Source organism: Hemibagrus wyckioides, linkage group LG09 (genome assembly GCF_019097595.1).
Source record: "Hemibagrus wyckioides isolate EC202008001 linkage group LG09, SWU_Hwy_1.0, whole genome shotgun sequence".
NCBI classification, from domain to species: Eukaryota; Metazoa; Chordata; class Actinopteri; order Siluriformes; family Bagridae; genus Hemibagrus; species Hemibagrus wyckioides.
Window position 1 is genome coordinate 18,414,826 of NC_080718.1, and position 17,838 is coordinate 18,432,663.

Here is a 17,838-nt window from a genome sequence, read left to right on the forward strand (position 1 = left end):
TACAACCGTGCTGAGTAGAACAGCATCCTCTGATCACATCTTCTGTTGCACATCACATCCACTGTTGCCACACTGGGCACAGGCTCAATACAGGAATCTTTACTGGTCAGTTCACATTTTCCCACATGCCGAATGCAAGATTTTATACACTGTGATGCTGCCACATGATTAGGCTGATTGCATAATTGCATAAATAAGCAGGTGTACAGGTATTAAAGTGGACAGTGAGTGTATACATGTATATGGCTAGAATTACAATAAAGCTCTCTACTTTACTTTTATGTCACATATTTATTGTATACAAATGTTCCACCTTTTAGAACCCTAAAATTGAAGAGTTTGAAAATGTGAATAGACTATACGTGTATGTGAAAATGTGAATAGACTATACGTGTATGTGAAAATGTGAATAGACTATACGTCAGACTAAACACTCAGAAGCTGGAGAAAAAAATGCATTAACGTGAAAGATTCAGCTGCAACAAAGGAAATTCCATAATGCTCACATCCTCCTTGAGAAATAAAAGGTTTATGCTAGACTCATAATTAAATCCAGCAGGTCAGTGGTTAAGAGTCATAATTGAGGACAACAGTAATAACAAACAACGGATCGTATCCTAAACGATGATCTTGTGCAAGTCGTACGTGTCCCGACATTACTAATGAGGCTGTGAAGCAATTCTCTACCAGAAAAAAAAACATTAAAAAGCCTTATTCAAAGCACACGCTGACTCCAAACCTTTGGCACCAGGAAAACTGTGAAAGCTGGCTTTTACGGAAAAAGAAAATGGCATGGACAGTAAATAATATGAAGGAATAAATACAGAGAGGCTGTATTTCTGGAAAAGTTGTCTGCTTGCATGTGAATTCGCCATCTGATAGCGTTCGAATTTGCAAAAACACCCTTAACTCGTTAAACACCAGAGCACTCATCAACATCAAATATCAGCCCGGGCTGTCAGGGTACATCAATCATCCGGTGGCGACACAGGGAATAAAATGGATGGAAGAAGAAAGGGAAACATACATCCGTCTAGATTTCATTTCTTTAATTGCTGTGCTGTGGGGAGGGTTGACTCCTCTGAAGAGCGAAACAATGGATTATTTCATATGGCAGCTCCGTGTGAGGAGCCTGTGAAATTAGCAAGCAGGGGAAAAAACAGCAGCGAAAGACGGGACAAGGCCAAACGCCTGTCTGCTCGCAGGATCAGAGAGGAGGGCAGTGGGTGGGAGGGAGTAAGAGCGAGAGAGAGAGAGCGAGAGCGAGAAGAGAAAAGAGAGAACAAGGCAGCCAAGCAGTGCTGGAGTTTTGCCAGTCGCTTGTGTGGTCTATGTGTTCCAGGATTCAGGAAGCGAAGTACGCCAAGAAAGGGCACAAATACTACCAGAACTTTATAAATCAACAGGCTGGCTTCGGCTAGCAGACACCACGCAACTTCACAACACAAACAATTTGTTAAAAAAATGTTTAAAATTAATCGTTTTTTTTTTTTTTTTTAAATTACGCAATTCACTCTATGGCTGAAAAACAAATGAGATGGATTAAGGCTTACCTTGCATATTTTATAGAGAACAGTACTGCTAGAAAATTGGCTAAGCACTCCAAATGAAGATGAATGTACCCAGAGAGCTGGATGCTGCTGGAGAAATTGCTTGCCATAGTCCCTGAAACCTCTTTAAACATGTCTGTGCAGGGAAACGGTTATAGTAATATGAACACACCGTTCCGTTCTCACATCGTGCCGACCGAGTCGGAGACTTTCACAGCGGGAGTCGGGGGTGTAGAAGGGCAGTGGGGAGGGAAACTGTGTGTGCAGGGGAAAAATATTAGTAGATTTTACCAAACCGTATAGCTCCGTCCAAGCCGTCATCTTGCTGTCGTTCATACGAGATCCAACGTTTTCCCCTTGGCCAACAGCAACAAGTAACATCTTAAGTTCACTTCACAATTGGAAGTGTGCTTAGAGAAAGTACATCAGGATTATTTCTCATGTGAGCCAACCCGGAATAGGTTTGTTTTCAATGGACCGTGCGGCCTTTGTCTGAGAGGCCTGCTGTGAGCGTTTTTGTTGTGGGAGCCTACCTGTCGAGACATGCGCTAAACGTTCAAAGCCTCGAGGAACTTCACAAATTCACCACTAATGCTCATTTCTGGCTCTGGTAATTAGAGCGGCTCCACACACAAACCGCAACGTAAACAGTTCTACATTAGTAGCAATATTATTGTCAGAGTTAATGCTAACATCACTCTATACTGTTAGCAAGTGTGAGTACAGTATACCACAAAACGTTACGTTTAATCTGACCTTAAAGGTAAACGGTGGGGGCAATTATATATGCTAATAGATAATCATTTGAAATGCTTGGGGAAGGAAAGCAAGGAGATGACAATAAAGAAAACGAGTTAGAGAAGAGCGACATTTCCACGTCATTTACCATCCATCTGAAACTGACAAACATGAAGGTGAAGCTTTGATGTCTTTCTGGCTACACCGCTTTATGAGAGTCCTCAATGAGACAATAGCTCTTTTCCAGCCGTCTACATGGCAGTCAAAACACACGGGCTCATGCAGAAGCTCGGAAAATACAGAACCTTTTCATAAAACAGACAGTGTGTTTTCCATCTCTCTAACGTAATATACGGTAATACACACACCAGGCCTGCCTTCTACTGTAAATGATTCCGTTTGACTCAACAAATGTTACATGAATTCATCATTCAATCCTGGAGAGACTGAACATTTTGGCTGTGCTATGATATTATCTCCGTGATATGGCAAAGACAGAACAGTTACATCCAGCTGAAATGAATCTGTTCTGCGCTGCTTGAAGAACGCCAGTTTGAACAGCAAGAGATCTTTCTCTTAAATGAGAAGTCATGATTTCTCTTGTCAATGTCAAATTTATTTATATAGCTCATTAAAATCAGCATAGGTTGAGCAAAGTGTAACAACTGCACAGTTTACTACAATTAATACAAGCAATAATAACAAGAAGAAGAATTAGCATGCTAATCTTGATTTTCTAAATGAAATTTTCAAGATGTTGGACTACTATTTTGAAGTTCAAATCCCAGGAACACCAAACTACTTCTGCTGAGTTCTTAAACAAGGCCCTGAACCCTCAACTGCTCAAAAGAGACAAAACATAAGTCACTAGCATAATGTATGAGCTCCTGCCAAATACCGTAAATGTAATTATCATATAACAAATTTAAAACGGTCTCTACAGCTCATACACACACACACACACACACACACTAAAATGATAAACAACTGCACTCTGCTGATACTGATGATTCTGCTGCATCATACAACCTTACTTAGATTCCACAACATTCCTCAATTCTTTTATTATTATTATTATTATTATTATTATTCTGTAGTCAAAATCATACTTTACTAAAGACATCCATCTGTAACAAAACCAATTATTTCTGCAATCGTGAACATTCTTTGTTCAGATCCCAAATGAGTAACATTCCACAAACTGTTTAAAAATGATCTCCATATGCCTGACATTAATAGTATCTCCTGTGGTATTATACTGTAAATGCACCCGAAATACACACACATACACACACACACACACACTTACTTAATTTCACACATAACATTGACTTGTATTGATGTTGGACTGTCACGTCGTTCTCCTCACCCCAGTTTAAACAGATTATCTGATGTATTACCAGCGAATCAGAGACAAATATGCGTCTAGTTCTTAAGAATGCTGGTACGCTGGTGGTCTGCAGGCCCTGGTGTCAGCCACGGTGGAGGGAGTAACACAGAGGCCTCTATTAAACATCTGAACAGCCCCTCCCAATCCATTAGCTGAAATTGCTCTTAATAACCAGAGCTACACCAGTTCTGCTACATAATTACTGCACTGTTCACTTCACACTCAGATGAGGCCTTGTGCTTAATAAAATGCCACAACTTTTTTTTTTGGAGCATAGCATAAAGCTTTTGTAAAAGACTTGGAAAAATAAATTGTAGGTCAGATATAGTGTAAAATTATGAGTCAAAGCTATATACATGCCACTTTCTTTTGGGATTCGATTCAGAAGAGCTGAAAGCAAATCAGTTTAATGTAAATTAAGAATGATTCGAATGAGTCAATAGAATGAACACTATTTACTGTAAAGAATGATTCGACTCAATTCAATCAATCAAACTGTGATTAAATTCAGCAAGTCGAGCTTCTTTAAAAAATATTATAAAATTTGGGATGGACCATATGATGATATAATAAAGCCAAATATCACTGAGATTTGTCTCAGAATTGTCTAAGATATTGTGGACCTTCTCAATAATTCTCTCACAATTTGAACCTGCTTAGAAGCTATATTTGTCCACTGTAAAGTCCTAGAGTTTTCTGTGTTATTGCTGTGACAAGAAATTTGCAATGCAGGGTATTTTTTTTTTTTTTGGCAAAACTGAAAGCACAGGGTTCTTCTTTTAAGCTCCTAAGAGTGAACACACATATGTAATTACTTTCTATGAGAGCTGTACTCCTGTTCAATGTACGTAAATCACAGATGGCTGAATGTGTGTTGTGATGACGTGACATGACACATCTTGGGCACCAAATCTGTGGTCATTTGGAAAAATCGCTTGATTTTGCTTGATTTTAAGGTGACTTCTGTGATAAAATCTTAGGAGGGTCTGTAAGGTATCTCGAAAAGACTTCCCCTAATGATTCTCAAGCATAAGGTTGCTGTGCTCTTAGTGTTGTTCTCCTCATCCATGATTAGATAGTGTTTAGCAGCAGCCTGAGCATCATGTGCTTTATGACTCATATGAAAGTAGACACTCAGGGCATTATGGCTTTAATTTGCAGTATTTCTGATTTATCCTAGCCTGCTAGGGTAATATATTCAATGAGGAGTTCCAAAAAACAAAGGAAATGTTGCCTCATTTCAGCTCTATGAGATGCTCCAATTGCTTGTTCACAAATATCTAAAATTTGATGGTGTTAACTTCAACCACTAAAATGATCCCAACAGAGATAAAAAAAAAATATCTCACACTGAAAGCCAACACTGTTGTGACGAATTTTATATCAGACTTGTGGTGACAAAATTTTTTCATTTGTTTATACTGATTGAAAACATCTGATAAGATGATGGAATGGAACAGCAGTGTTGTGGTAAAAAGGGTTAATAAATCCCTAAATTTGAATGTTTACTAATGCTATTTTTTCAACTCCTCTAATGAATTATAATTTGTGTGATTATTCCCGCTGTCATCTTGCCTAACTGTGGCTGGATGAATCTGTGGTGAAAATCGAGTGTAATATTCCACCGTCTAGCTTCACATAATCGGAAGATTCACTAGATTTTATCAGCCATTAAATGCTCTAGACTGAACTGCTGTGCAAATCAACACAGGTAGTGTGAAGCTCTCTCTCATAATGTGTCGTACTAACGAAATGCTGCTGTTTACAACCGAAAGAGCATTGTGAATTCTGTCAGTACCGTATGTCTCGGAATGTTTACGAGCCTGTCGCCCCGCTGACTTTATGTGTGATATACATGGGAGAATTCATAAACACCAAGACAGAGACAGCTTCACTGCACACCCACAGGAGGTTGCACAACTCAAGATGCCTCTGCATGTGTCATTTCCTGCCTGGCCACCTGCCTGATGCTTAGCAAGAGCTCATGGATGAGAAAGAACAAGAAACAGAAAGAGAGCAAATGAGAGAGTGAAAGAGGTGAAGGGTTTTAGAAAGTTTTTTTTTTAAAGTGGCACAATGTTTTTACACCACTAAATAAAGCTTCGCTAGAGAAGCTATATTTATTTGTTAGCATCTAAAGGTATTGTGACTGCGTAGTGTCAATGCAATCGAGAAAAACAACAACAGTGATCAGTACACAATAGTCATATACCGAATATAGCCGTGTCTACTCGGCATTAATCATTAATCACGGCATAATTATCATCCTGTGAATCGTTTGATTAGATCAGAATCGATTGCATAATGGATTTGACATAGAAAAGTGATTTATAGTGATGATTAAAGTTTTAAATGCTATCTTTAAGTACATCAATCTGCCTGAGGAGAAGAGAATAACTAGGAAATTGGCTGAAGCTGACTTGCTTTCATTAGTGCTGTGATGTTTATTGTGCATTAATACTGAGCTGAACATACACACACACCCACACACACACACACACACACACACACTCATGTCTTCACACTTAAGTGCAGTTTATCATAGCCAGTCTGTCATATTTAAGGAGGTATGAGGAAACCGGAGAACCCTGAGGAAACCCGTGTGAACACATTAACATCAACACACACAGACAGGGAGCCTGGGGCACAGAACTTTGAGGCAGCAACGCTACCCTCTGCCCCGAAAAGTAAACTGTGAACTAAAAAAATAAAACTAAACTATCTAGATGAACCCATTTAAACCTTCAATCTATCACTGTAACCATTCAGTCACACAATATCCATACACACACACAGACACACACACTCCACTAAACCCCTACTGTTTACATCAACAGAGGCCATGTCTGGCAGACGTCGACTTCTGTTTGCCTTGAGAACAAAACTGCAACAAAACAGAGATGAATCAGGGGTGTGTGAGCTTAAAGGCTGTCAACTCACTGATGCCATGGGGTATTTTTAATCCCATGATGAATAATGATCCCACACGGATATGAAATGGTTTCAGACATCTGCTGCCAGATGTGTTAATCGAGAGGAACAGGAGAAGGAAAAAAAATACATGCTGTTTGTGAAGTGATAGTATTGAATTTGCAGCCAAAAATAGTTAGCTGTCAAAAATATATCTATGTATATAAGAATAAAACTGTGGTAGGAACAGCTGTGTGCCAGGTTGCTTGGCTCCCATATTGCTATTTCTCCTTTTTAAAGACAAACACACTATTATGGGTGTACAGCACATAGTGTCCTGCCTAACGGGTGATGGCAGAAGTACTGAACATTTGTGACAGCAGACAAGCAGATGGTTAGGGAAGAGGACAGTATTGAAACAGACTTAAAGAGAAGTGTTGCACTTCTAAATGAATGCAAATGCATTATGTGCAGTGAGAAAAAAAGGAAGTGCACAATCTAACACAATCGCTTACCAAAAAGTCCATGATGTCAGAGGGTGGTTGCTAAGGACCACATCGATTTGTAAACAGGAATGTTAGTCAAATTATTGTAACGGTCATGTCACATCATAAAACCTGGAGTTCTATGAAGTAAATGATGCACAAATGATGACAGGAGATATTTACAGTCTGTCGCTCTGGATTAACAGGCACAGCAATCCAAGCCTGATTATATGATCAGCCTTGCCACAAAAAGGTTGTGTTTTGCAGACTTTTGACCATAATGTCAATCTGCAACAGACTGTAACCTAAACACTCGCTCAACCATGCGAGGCTCTTGTTCTTTTCTGTGCCACATGAAAGTCATTTATGACAGCTTGTGTGTATTTACAGCTTCGGGGGCCTCGTGTGAAAACTGAAATTCAGCAGCCATGTTTTTTTTTTTGTTTTTTTTTCTCCAGGTAAAAAGAACACTCGTGTTCTGTGTTAAAGCACGAAGCACATAAACCCTCTTTGCTTTGTGCAAGTCAAGACATTTACTCTGATGAAAGGTCCATTTTCAAAGCTGGACAGTAACTGAAGCGTTTTTGCCAGACAGTGTTCCACGTTCTAGACGGCAATTACACGGGATTCAAACTGTGTGAAGTGACCCGTGTTGGGCAAAAATAAGAAATAAACTTTAAATGATTTCTAGATTGTTTTCGACAGAACAGCAAGTCTGAGTTTAGTTTTCAGTGCATGTGAAAATGCTCCCTTTTTACAATCCCCAGCAACCGGCCAAAAGTTACATGCATATAGCCTCTAGACAATATTAGGAGTGTGTGTGTGTGTGTATGCGTGTGTGTGTGTGGTGTGTGCGTGTGCGTACGCATGCTAAAGAGTGGGCTTCAGGTTAAAGGTTGAGCGGCTGGCACTACACATTGAAGGACGCAGACAAGAGGCAGATACAGTAAACATTTGCGTAAGGCGAACGGCTCCACAGCACGTGTTTGTGTTTGCCTCTCACTTAGCATGCCTGTTGCTGCTCAAAGGCTGCCTTTGTGCTTTCAGGCATGCTGGATCCATTTTTTAAAACAGTGCCCTAACACGATCCATGCATCCATTCATCCATCATCTTTCTCCAGCCAGCCCACAGACTCTGGCCCTACTTCCCACCTCTGGGCTGAGAAAAGGGGCAAAATGCCAGCTGGGGCGACACGTGGTCGAACCGCACCATTCATCTCTCGGAGTGGTTTTTATATGCATGCATGCACCTCTTTGTGCGTTTTTAATCGTTATCACATGACGGTTGATATTTGGGGGTTACTCACTCCTTGGTTCTCGTGGTCCGTCCACTGTGACCTTTATGGCTCGGTGGTAAGTGGCCACTTGAGGAGGGTTGGTGAATACTGTGATTGTCAGAGTGAAGCTCTTCCCTGCAAGACACAAAAAGGTTCATAGCCCGTTAGTACCCAGCACAATGTGCCACATTCACTGCACGCTGTGCATTTGCATTTTCTTTGCTGCTGATGATGACAGTGATTGTGGGATTTTAACTGCCATGGGAGTACATAACGTTTGAAACACTGAGGAAACAATAGACAGCAATGTTGAAAGGAAGAAAAAAAAAAACCAGAGCAAAATATCCATTTTAAGTCCGCTGTGTCAGCTTTTACTGCAGATAATGCTCACAGTGTGTCAGTCATTTGCTGTAGCACTAATATGGCTTATTTCAATGTATGACAATGAGATAGTTTTTTTTTTTATTTTATAACCTGCTACCCAGCATGGAGTCATTCCCCATTACGCTCAGGCTGATGCTATAAAACTGTGCTGAAGGCGTTGAATGTAAAGACAAACCCAAAGACAGCCCCATGGTGCCTCATCTATCCTCACATGACCTTTCATTTAGTGTAGAGCGTTTAAACACTTCAGTCACCCACTGAAACTTTACTGAATCTTACAACTTTCATGCAATTACAAATCATTTCACTGTAAAAAACTGGGGGGGAAAATCCTAAAAGTCTTTTACTTTGATATGACTTGCTGTGAGCTGTGTGGATGTTGTCACGCAGCAGAAATATTAATAGATGTCACTCTGTGAGCACAACACAGGAAGCTCAAAGTGGCTTCAAAAGTAACAAACTCAGCAACGAGAGTAATCTGCAAAGTATGCTGTGAAGTCAGGCATGACACATTCTCCGAGCTGCAATCTGCTGTTGAGACAGGAAGAGGTGGGCGGAAAATGAGTGACTCAGTGAAGCGGCCAGCTCCACTCCACTTTGCATGTGTATCAGGGTGCGTGGCTGCCTCAAAACTTTTTGATTGGGTTTGTGTGTGGTTCTTTTATTTGCTTCAATGTGCAAATCTATCTTATGAACCAAACAAAAGAATAGCAAACTGAAATCCAAGTTGCATATACCGTATATTCTCTCTCTCTAACAACAATAAGAGGTTTATATATATATATATATATATATATATATATATATATATATATATATATATATATATATATATATATATATATAAACCTCTCATTGTTTCCTTGTCATAACATGGAGCCTATGATCATAAAAAGACCATTCCAGAAGCACTTCCCATGCATTGTATATAAGCTCTGACCTTGACTACTTCACTGAGGCTATTACTGTAAATCATGTCTCTTGCTGTCTGTGCTAGTGCTATATTCGTTCTCATTCTTTCTCCCTCAGGAATCTGTCCTTAAGCCCCCAAAATGCAAGTTTGTGTCCAACAATCAAACCCAACCCAGCCCTTCCCAGTAACCAGATCCCGAAGCCACACCGCAGGCTAGCGCTGTGCCCAGCCACCAGACCAACGCCCGCCTCTCCCCTGCATCCAGCAACTCCACACCACCAACTAAAAATACCCCCCAATACCACCCTCTCCCGTTGCTCAGGTTTCTGAGTTCACAATAGTTTCCTGAATGTAGACTTTCATTTTCTGACAGGATTACTGTACAAAAAATAGCAATACCTCGTCAATCCTGTTTGTTATTATGAGTCCTGATTGATTTAGTAGCAGTCTGTTGACTTCATAAATCATGTCATGAACGGTCGGCTCAAAGTAGAAGACAGATTATGAAGGGTGTAAGGCTATCTCTTTTTTTCATTTTCAGCCTTGTTGATTTTGGTTGCTCATATCTAATTCTCATCTGTTGCATGCAGGATTGTTTCCCTTATTTAATTTCCTTATGCTCTGCTACCTTCCCCTGTGACTTCCGCCTGCAGATCTCGTATCAGAGATAGGAGAAACCCAAGCCTGGTGAGGTGTAGGTTTCAGTGCGGGCCAGAGCCCTCTTCTCTGTGACAGCTGCAACGAGATAACACACTCTCTCTGTTTCACATATACACACAAGTATGCTAAGGAGTGTGTTTAGGGATACGTGTTAGATTTAAAAAAAAGAAAGAAAAAGAAACACTTAGGCCAGTGGCTGGACGGACGTCAGACATCTGTCAATGCAGCCTTAGCAAACACTGTTCATTTCACCGTGTCCATTTTTTAAAAAAATTGACTGACATGTCTGCCCTGTTTTAAGAGAGAATATTTATGGCCAAATAATTATACTGTCGTATTACCTTGCAGTTTGGACTTCACGGCACCTTTAATTGAACATTTATAAACACATTTCGTTCTTTAAGGCTTTGAAATGAGGCCCTTTTTTTAGGGTTCCTTAAGTGAACACCTGAGAGCTTAACTCTAAGGGACTGTAAAGATTAAGAAGGCAAGTCTAGACGACACTCAGGGAGGCTCGCCTGCCTCCAGCATCAGACTGCTCACTCTTCTGATCCATCTGCATGTACTGTCTTCTTCAAAGGCCTGCTTTCTGAACAAGGGTCTTTCCAAAGGATCACAAGGCCTTTTTTTTTTTTTTAGCAGTAATTACTCCCATATCAAAAGCAGTATTCATCTACACGTGCTCAGTCTGTGTGCACTTTAGGCCCGTGTTCATATACAGCATCTGTTTGTAAATTGCATTACTTCAGTGCAAAGTGAATAAATACATATGTTTGTCAAATATCCTTATAAATAATTATCATAAAAATCACGAGATCATACTTCAAAGGCAGAAATGTTTAAACACACCCTCACACCATCTTTCTTTCTTTTTTGTCCTTTTGGAAGGAAGTACTCAAATTACATTCCGTGACATATAATGTAACGATCTCTCAGTAGCATGTTTACGTGTGCTTTCAACTGATACAACTTCAAGAGACTCTAGTAATCAATCATAGACGTGAGAATTTGTGTGATACATATTCATAAGTTCCAGTCATGAACTGTTTGTTAAACCGTGCTGTGCATCCATGGTAAAAGTGCGGTTTAGTATCTCAATGGATAATCTACCACATGCAGAGGTTTCACTACTACGCTCTGTTTCTTGCCTTGTAAACAGGAGCTGCTACATGTGGTTTTGCTGCATCATGTGATTCACACAAGAAAAAAAACAAAAAAACATTTCTTACGGTTATGCTTATGCTGCAAATCCACAAAAGATACTGACCTCGCCCACTCCTCCCGACGAACCTCAGGTCGTTAAAGCGTGCCACTTGATTCTTCATGACGGCCGAGGCATTCCGCAGCTCTGCCGAGTAGTTCTCATCGTTTCCTGCCATAACTGTTACCACTGTTCCATCAGGAACGTCCCCCAGTGCAACAACCTGAACCAGGACGGAGAACACTGTCATTCCATACCCTTGTTTTTTTTTTGTTTGTTTTTTTTAAATAATATTTTCAGTACGTAATTATCATCAGGTCATCTCTGAGCACACACATTTAATGATAATAAGACAAAACATTTTACTGACTGGAAACTATAATAAACATATTCATTGAGCTTAAAATATATATATAATGTGTTATAAAGTTCCATGATCTGGATAAATCAAAATGAAAATAAAAGAGGCACTAGAATGTACTATTAATGCTAGAATGTACTGTTAATGCAATGCATATACTTCTCATGCAAGTTTTAAAACCTCATATGTAAAACAAAAGGTTTATAGCTGGAATACAGTAGAATTAAATATTGAGATATAAAATACAGTGAAACTACACACAAAAAAACCACCTCTGAAAGTTGAATAAAAAGCTACTTAATAGCAGCAAAAAAAATATCAGCAGAATCAATAAAATGAATAAAAAAAATAATTAATAGGAAATACAAAGGAAAGAAATACTCTATAACAGCTTGTCTGATTTGATTTTAAAATCACAAATCACACAGGAACAATGGGCTGGTTAAAAGCATGTACTTCATAAAACTGACACACACACACACACACACACAGAAACCTAACAAATACACTCCGAATTTAGGACTAAATGAAGCAGATCAGACCCACATGTTTTAACCTTGGTTTTTTTTTTTTTTTGTTTTGTTTTTTTTGCATTTTTGCTAGCAAATGTACTTTTCAGTTACTTTACAGCTCTAGTTACAGAAGATATAAAGGCTACTGCATTTGGTTTAAAATAACATCAAGATGGATGTAGGGACACCCTGAAGTAGATCAGGGGATAAGTTTACCACCGATCTATTTTTACTGGGTTTTATTGAACGCTAGAATGACTGTAGTTGATGTGTAGAAAAGGTCCAACAGTAGTGCGATTGTTGCTGCACTTTCCATCATCTTGATTCTACCATTACTGAAAAGCACTTTGGAGGGCATCAGGTTTTCTACCCGTCTATGTTAGTTCGAGCACTGAAGCACGTGCGTGTTTATATTTAATAATAAAAGTATACAATGTTGATTTGGACATTTTGACTTCATTTAGATAGTTAAAAAAATCCAGACCCCGGGCTCGAGCGGGACTCACCTTGAAGGCGACCGGCAGGGTTTTGTTACACCTCCAGTGAGACGGCAGCACGGAGCAGAGGAAGTTGGGGCTGTCGGTGCGCACGAGCTCGGCGGGGTGGTCGGCGATGATCTCCACCATGGTGCGGTTGTCGTGCGCGCGCAGTCTCGGCACCGCCGCCGCCGTGTTCGCCTCGTGCTGCGTCGCTCCCGCCGCGCTCGCATCCGCCGCTTTCCCGGGCAGAGCCTGCACTCCGTTGGACGGCGGGCTGAACCTCCTGCTGCTGCTCGGATCTATCGGAATGCGCATTACACAGAAACACACACACGCACGTACACACACACACACACAAATCAAACCGTGAGACGGCTTCAGATCAAATCGCCAGTCTGGTTTTTTTTTTGAGTCTCTTTTGAGCCCCTCTGAGCGCTCGCGCTCTGGACACGCGTTAACGGTTCTTTAGTAAGTCATAGCGGAAAGGCAGCGTCCTGTCTGTCTCGCACGCACGGGTCGCTCGGAAGCAAGTGCGCGCGCCCTCGGAGGTGAAATCGAAATCGCTCGCTCCACGTGAGAGTGAGTCTCAAAGCCGCGCGCGCGATCTTTGTTGTCTGGTCTTTTTTTTTTTTTCAGCTGGGAAGAGTCAGAGGCATCGTTCTGTACTTTATTGAGCTCAGTCGTTTCTCCGCGGTTTGAAGTTTACAGAGACAGCGCGAAGGTCCGAGAGAAAAGCGAGTCTCCGCGCATCCCGACTCGCGAGGAGGAAAGTCGAATAAGGTCAGTCTTGCTTTAAACCCGAATGGCTTAAACAGATGGCACGTCAAAACGGAGGAAAAACTCGAATAGTTGTGCCTAATAGCTTCTAATTCAAAGATGCCGTAAAAAAATATTCAGCTTTTCCCCCCACAAGTTGGCACGGTCGCAGTAATAAAAAAAAAAAAAAAACGGGACTCCGAAAGTTGCGGTTGGAGATGGAGGAGATAGGAAAAGCCGCAGCTTTTTGGTCTCGTTGTGCGGTTTGTCTTTGGAGGCAGGCACTTTGGCGAGCTCAGGTTTTGTGGTTTATATATGTGCACACGCGAGATGATTATTATGCTGATGAGCCTCGAGCACGTGGTGTACAGGACCGGACATTTTCCTCAATCCAAACAACCCGAATTAATGACTCACTTTAACGGACTGCTCCACAAAGACTGATACTGTGGATGATACAGTTTGTGTTCAGATCAAAACTTACATTACAGTACATTACAACTCATCCAAACCTAGACTAGACCTGCTGTAAAACACAACAAACACTCACTAAACGTTAGCAAAGTTAACAAAGTTCAAGTTTAAAGCTCTTCAAGCACTGAATGAACTTTTACACTATTGCTTTTACAGATTAAGTCTATCTGGCGGAGATAAACAATAATAACACTGTAACAAATAATGTAGTGCTGTTGTAGATAATTCAACGCCGTAGCTCTTAATTCAGCCCCATGACTTTATCTCTGTAAGCTTTCCGCTATTTATATTAAAACATCTAAACAGGAAATGAGTCAAGCACCTAGGAATGAAATAAACAACTACTTTAAATCACGCAAAATAGTCGACAAAAGATATAGCCCATTAGTGTAACCTTTGTCTAGACGTCTGTGTAGGAACTCATTTAGAGGTGGTTCACATTTTTTATACAAAGTTTAGAGGTGCGTTATAGTAAGAACGTAAACAAAAAACAAACAAACCAATAAACAAAAAATCACTGTTCCTAATGCGAAAACACGCTTAAAGTTACATATAACGCTGTAAAATATAGCGTAGTTAGTAGTGGTAATACTACTACTACTACTACTAATAATAATAATTATTATTATTATTATATAATAAAAATACTATCAAAGTATTATTATTATTATTTATATACACCCTTGTTAAGTAGGCCTATAACTTGTGCTCCTTAGTGTTTTATTTACTAGCTTTTTATTACTTTTTTTTATTTATTTATTTTTTATGGTTTAGGACTCATATTAAAACAAAAAAAAAATCTAGTCTAAATTAAATAATTTTTGCTTTTTGTTGCTTCATTCTTTGTCCCTATTGACCGTGTGTAGTTTGAGCCTCAGCAGTGATCTGTGGGTGGCGCTGTTGAATCTGCTTTATGATTTCGTCTATTACTGTGCGACTCCACACTGGACTACAGCAGCACCGGCGGCTCGCTGCACAGCTATAGCGGCACGCGGCATGTAAAACTACAATACCCATAGACCACCGCGACAAGCCGGTGTGACGTTAAATCTACTCACCCGGAAAGTTGAATAGCTGTGTGATTAGAGGCGAGTGTGAGTGTAAACACCGACAGGAGCTATTGTCTCATAGACACAGAGAGGTAATTGAATAAAATTATAAAAGTGTGCGGAATCATTATGGGTTCAGAGTTAAACGTGTTTGTCGTGACCTCCTTACGTTCAATGCGAGACTGTTTCAGATCTCGTGCATGCTCGTGTGCAGATGAAACTCCGCACTCAGATGATGCACATGTCTTAATTTGACAGTGTGATCTAAACGCCTCGATTGCTATTAGCGTTTATAAGCATGCACATTCCCACGCATGCTGGTGTTGTGAGAGGTTAGCTGAGCTTACAGTATGCTTTGAACTTTGCTTGGCATGAGGAACAAAGTGAGTTACTGGAGAAGAATAAGAAGCGAAGTGCCTTTTAACTTGCTTGTTTCACGTTTGTGATTGTTTCACACTAGTTCCATCTGCAGGCTAGACAGAAAACACAAAAAAAGCCCATCACAGTCTGGTGTTTGAAGCCCCTGAGAAATCCTCATCTCTGCTCTTCATTGAGGGATGCTGGAGTTAAGTTAATGCCTATTAAGGCGGGTGGGTAGTGTGGTTTTGGGATAATTGTGGATATAAAAGCTGTAGTTGAGTGGTGGCTGATAGCTTACTTTTCCACATGCCCATTGTTTGTTAAAACTGTATGTGTGTGTGTGTGTGTGGAGGGCAGGCAGCAGATGAGGCGCCACACTTCACTGTGGAAAGGGGGGGAAGCTCAGACTGAGTGCGATTTTACTATGCTCGCTCGTTTAACCAGAGCCTTATCCCACCGCATTCTCATTTGAATAGACCTCCAAGAGTCTTTGCTCCGCACTTTTGGATGGAGGGAAATAGATTTTGCATGATTTCACTTTCTTATGCAAACATGGGGAGGTGGAGGCCGTGGTACAGGGATGTGTGGGGTGCTGGGTCGAGGATGTGGGAGTGAAATAAAACTTTGAACAGCATTAAATCACTTTTTTTGCCTCTTCATTATAACCTCCAGAACGGCACGGCCTTAAATTACTTCTCCCGATTCAGCAGTTCCCAAATTTGTTTCTTATTCCCCTCTAATATTTTATGATGTTGGACTGTAAATCTTGGGATGGCTAAATTGAGATGATTGTAGTATAACCGTTTTATTATTATTTTTTTTTTTAATTTTATATTTTTCTTATATTTTTGGGCAGATTTAATTGATTGTTAAAACAGTAAGTCTGTCAGCCTGACTTTTAATAGTTTTGTTCCCTGTAAAATATAGTTTTATTTTTCCTTAATATCGGCGCATGAGAACGTTAGTTATTAATGGACGCTATAGCCACTTAAGTTGATTTAACGTGGAAAATAATTCACGCAATCAGTTAACATGGTGTTGCTCTAGATACTAGTGTTAAGCATTGCAGTGTCATATTTAGGTGAGTTTATATAACAATAGCCTTTTGCTCAGTCATCTTAAACACTGCCTTAACGTCTAAACAGTAGATTGCGTGCCCAAGATTAAATCAGTATATTAACTAGGCGTCTGTCGAAAAAGAAATTTCGGCACGAAGCTATATAAAGGTCTAGTTAATTATAGAGAGGGAAATGCAATAAATAGACTAGGCTCCCCTGTTCTCATTCGAGGCGAGGCACTCTTTCAGACCTTTGCATGTTGAAGTAATCTTGATTCATTTGCCACATCTGAGTTCATTTTGCTGAGTATGGCGACCATCTGCCTTCACAAGTCAAAGCAAAGGCTCCAGCTTTCATCCAACAGAGGGGGCGAAAACAGAAGGATTTGAAATTTTATGCTCAGATGTATTTATTGGGGAAGTTAGTGCTGTCTGTGCTTCTGCTCTCGGGACGCCTTGAAACCCTTCGCTTTCTCTGAGTGTAAACTAGCAGTTTTATGTTTGCCTTATTGTGTGTTTCCTGCTTTGATGTATGGAGGGGGTGGCCAACATTTATTTGGACTGTGAATTGTTCTTAACAATAGAGCAAGCGATTTATTTTTTTTGTCGTCTGGCTTTGTTCTCATCTGTTCAGGAAAAAAAAAGGCAATCCACCTGTGTGATTTGATAGTCTGATGACTTGGCTGGCAAAAGGAAGGCTGTGGTTTTGAATTCAGTCGAGCCAGCAGCTGTGCATCAGGTGATTTTGTTCAAATAAATCTGGTGGGTCATCAAAACTCACCTGGCTATGCTTCCCAATGTAAATGTTTCCACACTCAACAATGGAACATTTAAATTTTACAAGGTCCATTTCCAGGTAAATATCAGCATCCTGTTAATTTGTTTTATTAAGCAGGGGGGATATTTGACGAGGCCTAACTGCAAAATGTGTGGATAGCTGTGTGATGAATGTTATCTGCTGTGCAGCACATGATGACATGTTCCCACTTCCTTAATCGATTAATTTTTTTTTTTAATGATCTTTTTCACGAGTACAGTCTGTGGACTGCATGATACATCATTTATTAGTAGTGAGTTATGCAGATGAGCCTTTACATGCCATTAAACCTTGAGATGCATCGCTGACGATCCCGACGCTGATTTAAGACACTTTGTAATATGTAATTAAATAATTATTAATTGATTAATCAATAACCGCTGAAGTGGGATATTTCATTAACGTTTATCTCAGCGTGGGTAATATAACAGTGTGATGTTGTTTTATAAATTTTCTCAAAGCACA

At 40.2% G+C, this 17,838-nt stretch overlaps 2 protein-coding genes across 7 annotated transcripts in view; one reads left to right on the forward strand and one right to left on the reverse strand.

Moving 5' to 3' along the window:
• The window catches only part of runx2a (RUNX family transcription factor 2a), a 40,639-nt gene that overhangs the window by 9,427 nt on the left and 13,374 nt on the right, over positions 1-17,838 (reverse strand). For all 3 annotated transcript variants that reach the window (XM_058398998.1, XM_058398996.1, XM_058398997.1), the window contains 3 exons: positions 12,888-13,159; positions 11,575-11,731; positions 8,381-8,485 (listed from right to left, as the gene is read on the reverse strand). In XM_058398998.1, coding sequence (XP_058254981.1) covers positions 8,381-8,485; positions 11,575-11,731; positions 12,888-13,159 — 534 coding nt within the window. The remainder of the gene's footprint in view (positions 1-8,380; positions 8,486-11,574; positions 11,732-12,887; positions 13,160-17,838) is intronic.
• The window catches only part of supt3h (SPT3 homolog, SAGA and STAGA complex component), a 92,475-nt gene continuing 87,790 nt past the window's right edge, over positions 13,154-17,838 (forward strand). The window contains exon 1 of one of the 4 annotated variants that reach the window (XM_058399002.1): positions 13,154-13,640. Coding sequence is in view for 2 of the 4 variants with exons in the window: in XM_058399000.1 (XP_058254983.1) it covers positions 17,344-17,412 (69 nt within the window). In the remaining 2 variants the exon portion in view is untranslated. Of the gene's footprint in view, positions 13,641-15,113; positions 15,232-17,211; positions 17,413-17,838 lie in introns of those variants that run through there. The other 3 variants (XM_058399001.1, XM_058399000.1, XM_058398999.1) reach the window with 3 other exon arrangements.